This window comes from Ixodes scapularis, unplaced genomic scaffold (genome assembly GCF_016920785.2).
Source record: "Ixodes scapularis isolate PalLabHiFi unplaced genomic scaffold, ASM1692078v2 PGA_scaffold1__304_contigs__length_218370807, whole genome shotgun sequence".
In the NCBI taxonomy this organism is placed as follows: Eukaryota; Metazoa; Arthropoda; class Arachnida; order Ixodida; family Ixodidae; genus Ixodes; species Ixodes scapularis.
The window spans coordinates 135,358,194-135,372,213 of NW_024609846.1; the positions used below are offsets into that span (position 1 = coordinate 135,358,194).

The 14,020-nt window shown below is 45.0% G+C and overlaps 1 protein-coding gene across 3 annotated transcripts in view; it reads left to right on the forward strand.

Annotated features, from left to right (window-relative positions):
• Positions 1-14,020, forward strand: part of LOC8031283 (rab GTPase-binding effector protein 1) — a 78,344-nt gene that overhangs the window by 44,070 nt on the left and 20,254 nt on the right. For all 3 annotated transcript variants that reach the window (XM_029987859.4, XM_029987860.4, XM_029987861.4), the window contains exons 14-15: positions 8,893-9,082; positions 13,267-13,433. In XM_029987859.4, the coding sequence (XP_029843719.3) occupies positions 8,893-9,082; positions 13,267-13,433 (357 nt within the window). The remainder of the gene's footprint in view (positions 1-8,892; positions 9,083-13,266; positions 13,434-14,020) is intronic.

The following is a 14,020-nucleotide window of genomic DNA, read 5'->3' on the forward strand; positions in this document are numbered from 1 at the left end:
TCAGCTTCTAATTTAGAATTATACTGTATTTTCTTGTCCTTTGTTCGTGTTAAAGTAAAATTCTAAAGTTCAAGCTGATCTATTTACACGATATAAAATGTTGTCGCGAAGTGTGGTAGGTCGTCTAAAATACCCGTGATTGGTACAACTTTGTGTGTCAGTATTAAAAGTGAAATCGTGTCATTGAACTAAGGAATTAATTACATCACATAAAAATATGAAATGAGCATGCACCTTGTGGCCATATATCATGAAATAAGGTTTACGAAATACACTTCACAATGTATATATATATATATATATATATATATATATATATATATATGTATATATATATATATATATATATATATATATATATATATATATATATATATATATATATATATATATGATGACGACCCAAGTGAGTCAAGAGCAATGAAATTTTCGAAATGTAACAAAGTTTTAGGATAACTCCTTTCAGTCTATCTTTTATAGAAACACCGAGCGGCAATCCAAATGCCTGTTGTTCTTACTAAACATTGTTTACACTCAGCACCGCACGCGTGCGACTAATCATGGAGCAAGGAGTAATTGCAATTGTTCACTCTAATATATATGCACCTTCGCACTCAGATCGAATCTGGCCCAAAATAGCGCTTGCCCAAGTGGACATTTTCTTATACAGAATAAGCTGGCATAGCCTGGCTGTTGAGGTTTGTAGTTGACAAGATGCCGGACAATTTAATTTGCAAATGAGCATCACCCTTGCTAATTGATGGTTTTAACACGATAGCGTTAACGAGCTCATGTCGCAGAAAAACCGATGTTGGTGGCGTGACTGGAAAATTCTGATTGGTCGATAGGTTCATGACGTCAGAGCTACATACCCTAGCGCAAGAATTTCAAACAACCCACAGTGCTTACGTGAAACGTGACATCACGCGTGGAATGAGGGTGATTAAAACATGATATGTAATGCGAAATAAAGGTCACCGTATGTTTCAAATGATTTCACTTTTGAAAGTAATTCCTTTGCCTTAAAGAAAAAATTTTAAAAATTTAGGCAGGATTCGAACCCACAACCCTTTAGTTGCGAGTCAGACGCTTTTCACTAGGCCACGCGAGGCCTAGTCAACGGGCCTCGTTTGCGATGCAAACGAGGCCCGTTGACGCGATCGCGTTCCACTTTTAAAGGCGAAGCTTAAGCGTCCTTCAAAATTTTTTTTGTTTGGTAAAACGAAGTAGTATTTCACGTTCTACTCGACAAGGCAGCTACTTAATTGGACACTTTCTGACGGTTTGCGTGCGTAATCATCATAGTTCCACCGCGCGCCCCTGTTTACTTTCTTTTCGTCCAGCCCACAGACACATAAAACTGATGTTCACCAGATAAAAAAGGCAATAACAGACTTCTATATGTTTGAGAAGTTATATGGGTGAGGAACACATAGTTATTTAAATTAGCTTCAAAATCAGAAATGTATGTAAGGCCGTCCCATATCACTTACAACATGCCTGTCGAGGATAAAAACGCCGGAAAAGATTGGCAGGACCGCTTTCAAATAATTTGGGGGGCATTGCTTTAAAGTGGTCGGCCCTCTATTTATGTTGCCAAATATTCAATTAGTAATTAAATATATCTTATATTGATAAAAAAATTTACTTTATAAAGTTCACATAACCGCTTGAGACTGACTTGGAAGGACGATACTCGAAGCTACGCGAGCTGTGGAGTCTACGTAAAAGTGTTTTTCTGTTTGCTGATTGGCATTGTGAAACATCTGGTTGCAGGGTACGCTAAAAAGGACTCTATGCTCACATGATGAATTGGAAGTCAAATACACGAAATGTTCAAAAAGAGAGAGATAATTAACGTTATGTTTTCCAAATAATCCCTTCCAGAACGCCTTACTGCAAAAAGAGATGCGTAAAGATGCGCGCAATGATATTCATGATTTTACATAAATAGCGCGAAGGACAGACGAAGATTCTTGAAATCTTAGTATATTACATTTCATCAGCTTGCATGAGCTCGAAACTTCGGAAATACTGCCTCGGGAGGCAAATGTTATATTCGGTTTTACCTGCACTTGTTTTCAACCCTCACTTTACAGCACTATGCTAGAATAGTCATGCGTTCTAACATTTCTCTAGGCTGCCATATCTCATCGCGAGAATGCTATAAATACTTCACAAATTTACAATTAGGAAATCTATGGCTAGTGTTGCGAACATCATATTTCACCAGAAAACTGAACTATTTAGCATGGTATACACGTGACGTTATCACACTATAGGCTGGTGGTCATTCTGATTCCTTCTTGCTGAGAAAGTCGAATTCGACGGTGCAAAAGGCACGCTGCAGGAGGTGCAAGCTCAGTGAAAGCAAAGTATTTGAAAGGCTAGTATTATTATTCTTAGTGCATCGTCGTGAGGAACAGTGCCAGCGTCTGGTACGACAAAAACATGCTTTTGGCAAGAGCGCTTTTCCAATCAAAGTAGTTTCCGGGGTCACGCTTTTTGGACTGCACCAAAGATGCAGGGAAGAGGAACCTTTACAACACAGTATGTTTCTAAAACTCCCCCCCCCCCCCCCCCCCCCCCCCCCCCCCCCCGGCCCCACACACAGACGCACTTCTTTATACAGGGGTGCTGTTAAGGGCTAGTCATGCGTTACCGCCATCTATAAATGGCGACGGCAACCAGACAGCCGGCTTGCCAGTTGTTTCGTTGCCACCGTCGCTCATAAATGGCGGCAACCCCTCCAGCCTTTCCAGTCTGGCTTGCCGACTTGCGGCCGGCCATTACTTCATTCCCACCATAGTACAGCGTTTCTGGCCTTCCTTCTTCACCAGAGTGGAAAGGCTGAAAGTATTCCTGAGGAATTGCCTCCTTCATTTGTGTCTGTTAATTCGACAATTTTATTTGACACTTGTTAACCGCAACCTTTCATTGCTTTTATTTTGCACCCCGTGAAGTTTAAAAGGGTCATGAAACGATATCGGGTTGGAATATGCATAACTTTTCCGAGGCGTACTGGTCCCCTGGTCCAAGTGTACTCGCACAGGGCGCCACTGATTCAGAAGCTTCTTTGTCGCGCGGTGCAATTGCGAGGATTGAACGAGACTATTTCTTTTAGTCTTGCCTTCTCAAAAATTGATATCGTAATTGTGGGATCAAAACCACCCGCCTGTCGACAGTCGAGCGCGACTCATGGATTGGGCAGGAGAACTGTGTGAGCACCATACATCGGCTCGTAACAATCAATGCCTCGACGGACACTTGGGTAGTGGCTCGTGTCCAACCACTGTGGTGATGAGAATAGTCGAACTCTAACAATGCCTGGAGCTCCAGCACGCGTTTTCTTCCTTTAAAACTCTAGCGCGGGGGTATGATTAACGTGGGTGGCATAAGATAGGCACCAGGCCACGTGGCCGCTTCTGGCTCCGAGTTGAGGGGATGAACGATGCTTATATTTCTCTAATTTTTTCGGCGACTACCATTGCCTAGAAAAAAGAGCAAAGCCAAGTTCAATCAGTTATTAACGTTAGGGACTGATCCTGAGTAGTATTTAGTAATGTATAGAAATATGTTGTAGCTCATTTAAACAAAATACTGAGGGGTCGAAACTTGGGCAATAACTTGAGAACGACGCTCGTGTGAGGCTTACAGCGACTACCAACGTTCGGCTGTTCCTCTCACGTCACTAAAATATCTTATTTTTTTTTAGGTATTCCTTCCGTACACACATGTAGTTCTATGTAACGTCATATTAATAGGTCGCATTTAGTCATTTCAAAACTTCTATTCTCAGGGACATCTTTCGGATATACTTCAGCAACAACGAAAACATGTTTCAATGCCTCAATGATGTAAAATTGGTCTTGCAACATTTCTTTTTGTACTTTCAATAAATAGTGTTAAGAAATAACCCGTGACGTTGATAGGTTGCGGAAACATCCATTAGTTTTCCCCTAATAACAGATGCAGAAAAAATAAAGGACAGAGACAGCTGTCGATATCTCCTCAACTCGCAATTTGAACAAGCGGCCACGTGATCTGACCCTAATTATATACCGCCAGTGTTCATCGCAGTCATGCCCTAGGCTGCAAGGGTTTGCAAAGCAAAAGCTTGGGCTGAGCTTCAGAATTTGTTAGTTTTGGGCTATTGATTATCATATCTAATTGACATGAGCCGTTACCTGAATGTTTGGCCATGCTGATTGTCATGAACCCGAGCACTCGACTAGGGGTTGTGAAAATCGCTTACGTCACGGTGTCACGTGACTCTCGGTGCAAAATCGTGATGTCATGTTACGTCATGCTGTCAACAAGGTTAATACATCTAGTGACTTTCTCAAATGAAATCGATTTAACGCAGTGAGTTACGTGACGTCACGAGGCCACGTGACATTACTTGACAACAAGTATTGACACCATGACGTCACGTGACAACTTGACACATGGTTAACCATAGTGCCAACAAAGGTGCCATGAAAACCCACAATTTATCATACGTTGCAATTATGTATATGACGATTCGATCAACAGATAGAAATACAGCCGCCAATTGTTTATTCCCATATGTTCATTTTGTGATACTAGCAAAGAAGAAATAAAATATTACCTTGAACCGTTTTTAACCGGTTACCGTTATATTTTTTTTCGGTTCGGTTCTGGTTCAGTTTCAACATGGCGGCAAAGATTTCGGTTCGGTTCAGTTCCGGTTCGGCTAAAAATAATGATTCTGTTCCGGTTTTCGGTTCGGTTCGGTTCCGGTTCGACACCCTGGTTTCCAGACAATGACATCTACGGCATTGCTCGCTTCGTCAAAGTCTTCGACACTGATCGCAGCAACGATGAGAGTGATTGCTTTAAAAAAATGTTGGAAGCTGGTCATTTCGACTTTGACCCGTTCGTGACCAGCTCTAGTGAAGATGACAAGATCGTCACGGACGAACTCATCCTTGTCTGCAATTATTTCGCACGTGCATGCAAAGTGGAAGGCCAGAGGGCAAGGGGACAAAAGCAATAGTATACTTTGGAATAGACAAGTATCGTGAGAGTGTGCGATCGTATTGTGCAGAGGCGAGCTGAGCTTGTGCAAGCATGGGGGCGCCTAGAATGAGAGAGCCCTAAATCTGATGATCATGATGTTTATGGGTGCCGTGGTATTACTAACTTAAGCTGTGTTGCCTGGTTGCCAGACGAAAATGATCAACATCTTAAATTGATTATTGCATTTACTAGAGCTCTAAAAATCGTGAAACTAAGTGTATATAATAAGTAGCTGTGAGCATTCCATTTCAAGAATAACCTACCCGTTTAATTACCCAAACATTGAATGCACATTTTTTTTTTTTTGATTTCACTCAACATTTCTATATTCAGTTGAGTCGGACGGTTTAAACGACGATTCCCGAAGTTCGCGTAGTTCGTGATCATGCCGGTCTTTGACATTGATGCTATACCTCCTCCTGTGCTTGCATGACTCCATGAAGAGTTTGGATCTTGATAAGATACATGCAAGGGCAGCCTGTCGTATGTATATGAGGGCTGAAATGATGCCGTCTCCACTGTGTGAGTAGGTGTGGCAAGTGAAGTGCCAGGCATGCAGTTATTATAATGTACGCTAGAGCTTCTACTGGTGCTACTGTCTAGGCGGCTTCCAGGATGCAAATTAAAGTAGACGGCAACCAGTTTACTTTTGCGGTGCTCCTGTGCATTCCTATGGGAAAATGCGCATGCATTTTCTCATAGGAATGCAAAGAGCATGCATTTTCTGAACTTCGTAGCGTGCGAAGTGGGAATTGTGTATAGAATAGCGCTATCGTATGGTAAGCAGTGTATTGGACCGTCTGGTAGATGAGTCAACGATAGACTAAGGGAGAATGCATTATCTCTGAGATCGTCCCCTGCCGGTAATTTGGTGATTCATTGCAACAGGTGTGGGTGTGCCCCTAAGTTCGAAGAGACAACAATAATGATGCGACACAATGACAAAAGGATGAGCAAGATAACGGAGGCATTTAAAATATCAATGTAGGGAGGGCATGTTTGTCAGTGCCCCCTCTGTGGCCCTCTATCAAAAAGAGATAGAATATCTCGGCCGATGGGAACACGGTGTGTGGTGACATGGTTGTGGTGGATTGACCAGGTTTTTTTGTGGCCTTTATGTTTTTTCCTATTAAATTTCAGTTGTAAGTCAGTGCCTTGTCTGTGTGTATACTCTTCTACTGGTCTGTCGTTTTGTTTGCGCTGTTTTCTCGTTCCGTTGCATCACCCACTCGCCCAGATTTCTACGCTCCTGCGTGCCTTTTCTCTCTTCGCCGGAAAATATCACGGATAACTTTTGTTATTTCGGTCGTACCGAATAGTATGTACCTTTATTATCATTGTTAAAGTGTAATACCTAGACCTATGGCTAAATTACCGAAGCATCAAGGAGAATGCAGGGATTGGTCTTCCACGTGCCGCTTGCACATGCCTTTCCCGTATAAAATATTCGAAGTAAATAACCAAACTAAGAGGTTGACGAACGTGTGTGCAAGATACATTTTGTTTTAGGCATTTGCATTTGAAAAGTTACTACTGCTGAGGCCAGCACGTGCAGCATGTGTAACACCAATCCCTGCATTCTCCTTGATGCTTGGGGAATTTAGCAATAGGCCTATTGCTTCAGTTACAGTATTTTCTTTTCACCAGTGAACAATATTAAGCTTCGCTATATTTCAGGCCCAAACCTCTGTTCCATAGCAGGTGGGTAAAAGGGAGCAACGATTCTAAGCAAAATAGCAATTGAAAAGAATGTAGACTGTTTTCAAGATTCGCCAGCATTTTGGTGACGCTCATATATTGCTAATATGCCCGTCTTGTCGCTATATAAAATTGACCCCGTGATGCATCTTTACAAGCGGTTTGGAACATTCAAATAGTAAAGAATGAAGTATGTGGGCTATCAAAGATGTTTCTTTTTATTATTTCCCTTGCCAGGCAATTTTTATAGGGCACTTGTTCTCTGGCGTCTTCCTATTTTCGAAGATTTTAAGCGTGCGGGTGATGTTTTGAACGCAGAACAAGCATCTTCGCAAATGTTCATGGGCAGAAAGAATAAAGCAGTACTTATTTTTTGCAGATCAGACTAGACTATATATTACGTTGCCTTCAATTTATTTTGATTGTCTACATGCACAGGGAGTTACCAGGCAGTTTTAGAATAGCGCACGATGAAGCTTTGCAGACGCAAAAAATAGTGTCGTCGCCACTGTGCATACGCCGACACTAGCAACGTGTTGCGCTTCTCGTGCGCTATTTTAGCAATCACTATTTTTCAGAAATTGTCCACGTACGTAGTCTTTGCGCTCCTCCAAGGACGATTCGTGATGAGAAATTGGCTAAAACCGAGATGAGCACAGTTAAAAAATGGCGGCTCCCAAGACCGCCGCTGTGGCCACTTTGGCGGTGTCGTGAGCATGACGTCGGTGGCATCCTCGCGACTACAATTTTCATCACAGGACAACATTGCACTTGATTCGGGAAACCCATGAAGGTGGGCAACGATCGCCGGCAACTTGGGGCTTGTGACGCACTAACGTTTCTCGGCGAAGGTACGGTCCGCTTAGGTCAGTAGAAGAGGCCTCTCATGCCGAGGCAGCACAATAGACACGACCAGTCCACTTCTCCCGTCACACTCATATTTGAAGAAATCTAAAAAGTTATACTAAAACAAAAAAAGAAAAAAAAAATTAAGTTGCAGCATTTTGTTGTAAAATAAAAATTGTAACTGTATCTTGGTGGCGTTGCAAGTGCGAGGTGCTAGGGCTGCTGCGTCGCGGCGGAGAAATGCGATTCTAAAACTCTCTGGTGTAGCCTGCACTAACGAAAGTGCTAAATTTAGTGCTAGCGGGCGCCAAATTTGTACTAATAATGTGTATGCATAGTTCTTGCTGTCTCTGTTGGTTTTCGAGGCGTCCTTCGTTTGTCTGGCATGTATATCCCCCATGCTGAAAAGCGCTGATGCTGTGTTTGTGCCAAGTGTCCGACTGCGCACATAAATGCATGTATGAAGCTGTTTTAGCTCCGCTTTTATTGCCACAAATTTGAAAAAGAACACTGTAGCTGACCAATTATTTCGTCTGCGTGACTGAGAAATATTTTAAGCTACCTAGTATGTATGAACTAGTTGTGATACGCACCTATAATCGAGCGCAGAGAGAAAATGAACTCACTTTTTTCCATAGAAATGCATTACCAAAAGTAAATTTTTGACGAGCTGCTATCCGCTTCAATTTGCATCGGTGCTCTAGCGCCAGTTGAACCTCTAGCATACATTACAATAACTCTACGGTGCCAGGATTGCACGTCCGACAGGTGTGTTAAGCGTTGCAATACTTGCGGATCAAAATAGAACACGAAGCGGCGACAAACGACATCGCGGGAGCCGGCGTATCACGCCGTCGAACGTCGCGACCCCGGCGTTCAATTGCGGCAGTTTTGGCAGCAAAAAAAAAAATATATATCAATTGCAAGTGTCGTCGTCATCATGGCGTTCGGCTCCTGACCGCCAAAACACAAAAGCGAACCGTCGAACTGGAGATTGACCCGCAGCAGAACGGCCGTTTGCCGTGTCCGCTTCCACCTCCGTGCCACTGCCGGGATCACGAGGGGCAACGGCACGGCGCTTCTACGCTGTCGTCGGGTGTAAATCGAGGGAGCCCAATTGAGGATCCGAAGGACTACTTGTTGAAGAGGCGTCGAGCGGCGAGGTGGAAGAGTTTTGTCGGATTGCTTACACCTCTCCCCATTTGCTCGCGAACCGGTCAGGCGTGCGGTGCATCGAACGACGCGTCCTTCTCTCTCCCCGGTGGAAACTGCATCCCGACCGCCCTCTGTGTGGCGTGCATGCAGGACCTGCGCTTCCAGTACCTGCAGCTGCAGGAAGACCTGATCAAGGTGCAGCTGGACAAGGAGAAGCTGGAGGAGACCCTGCGCAGCGAAATCCACTTCCTGCGCGACCAGGCCGACGCCGAGCAGCACTGCAAGCGCCAGCTGGAGGACGCCCTCAGCCAGGAGGTGCACGGCCTCAGGCGGCAGCTCGGTGAGAGGGCGCACGGACGCGCTCGCGGCTAGCTGGAATGTGCACGGCACTTACAGGGACGGGTCCTGGCGCTCTCGTGTCCACAGACCTTGATGGTGACGTCTCAACGATGACTGTTCGCTGCAACGCGGTCGCACGACACTGTAGCTTCGTGCGATGTCGGGGTGTCGCGCGACACTGTTTTGCCGTGTTGTCGGGTGACGTAACGTCGGGTGACATCGTATGACGGCATGACGTGACATTGTCGCATCGTGTCGCGCTTGAGTTCATGCAAAAATGACTGGACGTCGCTTCGCGTGGCCACATGACGTAAAGTAACGTGACCGTGTGCCTTCCCCGTGATCACATAATGTCGCATGACACTACGATGTCTCTGTGTCATGTGACAGAGGACCTATAAATGCTATACATTTAGAGCACCTTTGGGATATACCAGAGAGTGGCATTTTTAACGCAGAATTTGTTTTATGAGCCCATATTTGCGGAGTTTTGTAACGTTTAGCTGCAACAACTGGCTGCGGCAGCCGGCTGTAACGGTTGGCGATAATGAAAAGCTGGCGCTATAAGGCGTTTCGCCCTTAGGGAGCCATATAAAAAGACCTCAGTCCCCCAAGAGGATTTGAACTGAGCCAAGTGCTTTGCCGACTGAGCTATCCAGGGCCAGTGGTCGGAGCAGGCAAAAGCAGAGTGATTGGTGCGGCGTAGTTACACGCTTCACGGCCTTTCCTGTCGTGCTGTACCATCTCGCGGCGTCTGTCTGAAAACGGTGCTTTTCAGATGCCCTAGCTTCTCTTCTTCCCTGTGAGGCCTATCCCACATTCTGCACTTACCTGTCTTTGTCAGCATGACCGAGCCTGTATTTTTATTTGACAAACTTGACTGGTTGCAGTGAATGAATAACGTTTTTGTGCTGAGACTGCATGGTGCTCCTTGCCTCCCCAGAGGTCCCAGATGTTCCTGGAGACTGCTATCTCTCCTCCCTGTAGGCTGCCTCCTTGCTCTCTCGCCTCACGAAGCTCTCCTTTTCAAGCCGCCGCAAACGGACTGCGGTGCATGCATGCATGAGTCATGGACGGACGCTGGTGCCTGCTTGCTGCATGTTGTTGCTTTTAAGTGTGGCCTGCAAAAGCTAAGACAAGCTTGCTTCATTCTGCTGATGTTCCGTGCAAACTGTGCGCTTACACTTGACTGTCTTCAGAGTGCAGAGAGGTGGGGATGTGGTGAAGGTGCTTTTCTTGACAAAAAAAAAGCTGCTGGGGGGGACCATGTTGGCAGGTGATTGGTTGAAGAGATTTTTTGCTTTAATTTTGGCTGAATTTTTGGAGCATGGATTACTACTGCCATCTCAATTTGAACGTGTTTTTGCAATGCTTCCGCATACTTGACAATGTCACGTTTCGGCTTTGCTTACCGGCATGGTATGTTATGTCACACATGTGCCTGGAACGAAAGATTGGACATCATGTTTTGCGTGTCATAGCAAAATTTTTGTTTTGAAATAATCAGGTAGGAGTTGCATTAGAATAAATATTGTCATATTAGTATTATTTACCACTTTACTTAGTGTGAAATGCCATATTCAAACCGATTAAAGACATTCCAGATTATTACTAGGGCTTTTGCTTATGTGAAACCTTAATGCAAAAGGTTGTCCTCAAAAACCACTAAAAAGGAAAAAAATTATTTTTTTTAAACAATTAATTGGGACATGTGTGTAAAAAAACAAAATTTATTTGAAAAAAAAAAAAAAAAACTTTTTCTAGGGCAATAGTGGTGGCGTGAGAAGCGATGTAGTCGGTAGTCTCCTCCTTTCCACTTGTTTTCTCTCTCTGCATTTCAAGCACGTGGAGGAGAGGTGGATCGGCTTGGCCATCAATCACATTGAGGTGGAAAGAGTGTATGACCATTCCATGACATCGTGAACTTTGCACGCAGAATCTTAAATAAATCTTGTGCCATCAATACTGTTCTAAAAAAAAAAAAAAAAAATTTCGCGTAAAATTTTTTTTATGACAATTGTGTCCCAGAGAGTTTGGCCAGTGGGTGTGGCGACGAAGGCGCCGGAGGGGAGAAAAGTAAATGAAAGGGAGGAGAGCGCTCAAGGAGCGAGAGAGAAAGAAGGGAGCAGAGAGGAGACGACCGCCATTTTTTAGCAACGCTGTCGGAGACTGGTCGGAGAAGAGCACTGCTGATGCTACGCGTCGTCTGCTACGGGCCGACTTCTTTTTCGCCTGAATAAAAGTTTGTGGCCATACGCCAAAAAATCTTCATTTATTAGCTTTTTAACCCACCGAGGAATAACAGTATGTCATTTTCTTGCCAGAGCCAGGGATATAAAAAGGCAATAATCGAGATTTAGATGCCGATCCCACGCATTCCACCGGGTGAATGAAGGAAAATGGCGGCCCTCCCCACTCAGCTGGGAGCAGCCGTGAGTTCACGCGCATGCGCTCATGCCTCTTGCTTTGTGCCGTGTGCTGATTGGCTCGCTCGGGAGGGAAGAGAGCGTTACGGCGGCGAGATCATAGACTGACTAAACTCTCCCGGCTTTGGTGTGTCCCAACCAGAAAACATTTTTTTCTATTAGTAGCCCTTTAAATACTACATTGTTTTCTCAGTAATTCAAAGTTGCTACTTTTAAGGCTTACAGCCCCATTGCATTCAACGTCTGACAAGCCCTGCTAAGCAGATTATCCGCTGGCAAGACATAATTCTTTCTTTTTTTTTTTTTTTTTTTTGACTAGGACACTATTAGGGTTTTGTGTTTTTCTTAAATACCGATAAGCCTCGAAAATTAACCCCGGAAGCGGTTTTATCAAAATTGGGGAAAACAAACAAATCTCGAGTCGGAGCTGTCCAATCGAAGCATTAGAAGAAAACCTTCGTCTACTGCTTTATTTTGTGTTGATCCAGAATACAACCCCAGACAAACTGTCCTCAAGGCTGCTTCCTGTTGCAGAACCACACATCTTCCTTTTTCGTATCGATGCGGGAACGTTTTTCAAGCATTCGGGTCACCTTAGTTTTTCCTAAAGGTTGGTTGATCCCATGCCCGATTTTCTTCAAGCCCCGATAAACTCCGATTTTTCGCCCAACACCAACTATCAATACCAAAATATCCGAAATCTTTGGGAAAAAATAAACCCCCCAAAAATGCCCCCCAAATATGAACAGAAATAAACCCGGAAACGTGGATCCCTTGCTGCGACCTACGGGTGCACTAAAAATCAGTGATAATGAACTAGAGTTCCACAAATATTTCTTTTCTAAGAGTTGATCCATATGAACGAAAACGACACCTCTTGTACGTCTTGTACATAAGTGTGAAGTGTTTACGCTGAGCACTTCCGGGAAGTCCTGAACAAACATCCACCCACGGTGAAGACGAAAAGGCAATCGGTAAAAATACGAAACACTGATCATCTTTTGGGATGCAACGGCGAAAGATTACTTAAAGACAACCAATGGATCCATGGGCATCGGCCGCAAACTCGCACGACGTGGGAACCGGCGCCGCAGCTCGTGGATGGAGTGACGTTTCTGGACTTCAAGTGCATTATCAATTGATGCGTAAAGTTATTCTCATTATGTCCAACAATAATCGCAACTTCTTTGCAATGCCTCCTGCGGTAGTGGTTACTTGCATGGCACTCGCGTGCACGGCCACATCGTTTGCACTTGCATGCCGAAGCACCCTTCCCGTCTTGCCACATTCTACCAAGATGTGAGGAACTTTAGTCGACGTTGCGTCAATAGTTGATCTCACTTTATATAATATCTATACCAGCTGCCCGGCTAAACTACCATGATAGCTTGGGTGTCGTGACACTGCCATATCGTTATGGTAATCTTATGTTCACTTTTAAGACTTTCTATTATCACCTAGAATAATTATTGTTATGGGTATTCAAAAGACGCACCCTGTTGTTCTCATCCTGTCAATGACTAAAAGTGTGAATATTAATTCTCGTACTGTTGTTTATCATTGATGTCCTACTAGGGACGGTACGGATTGGAGGTATATAGAATCGGCTTACACGCCGTAGAATCTTCCATGTGGTGTGGCCACGAGAAATAATTGGGCATTGCACGCGGTGAGTCTTACAGGTGCCAGTAGCAAGAGGCTTACGGAGTCCCCCGGGTGGTGTCGTTCCTTCTTTCCCTTTTTTCTTCCCTACGCCCAGACGAGTTGAGCCAGGTGAAGGAGCAGCTAGAGCAGGAGCGGCGCTGCAGGCTCGAGAAGGAGAAGGAGAAGGGTCGCTGCGAGCTGCGGCTGGCCCAGGTGGTCGGGGAGGCGGACGAGCGCCTGCACGCGCTGCAAAAGGCCCACGACGGGCTGGCCTCCGCAAAGGTGCGTCGAGGCCGTTCTGGCGCGTCCCCGCTCCGTCGCGTCGCACGACAATGACGGGGAAGGTCGTGCGGCTAGGGGCAAGAAGTGAGGCCGGTGCCGACTCGCTCTGCCGTCATTTTCTGCCGTAGGCTGGGCCACCACGGTAGCTTTGAGGCAAAGCATCGGCTAACGGGTACCCAGTTGGCGGGTTCGGATCTCGGCCGAGGTGCCCGCAATCCGACGGAGGCTTATTGCGGAAAGGGCATAGTCGAGATTTTTGTTTGCACATCAAAAGATCCCCAGGTGGTCAAAATTAATCCCGCGGTCCCTCGCTGAGGCGTGCGAGATGCCCTTCATTAATTTGGCACGTAAAATGCCCAAGTTTGACGTTTGCCATAGCCTACCATAAAATACCGTGGAAGCACTCACTTCGTTCAACATGTTCCGAACTTGGGAATTGTGGAAATTACATGATAAGCACCCCATTAGACTGGACAAGCACCCATGTCTTGATTAACCCTATTTTCAGTGAAGGTAGAGTGGGCGCTCCTACGGTATTTTACGGTAGCCTTGAGTCGCCAGATGTTTACGGGACAGTGAACCTTTGA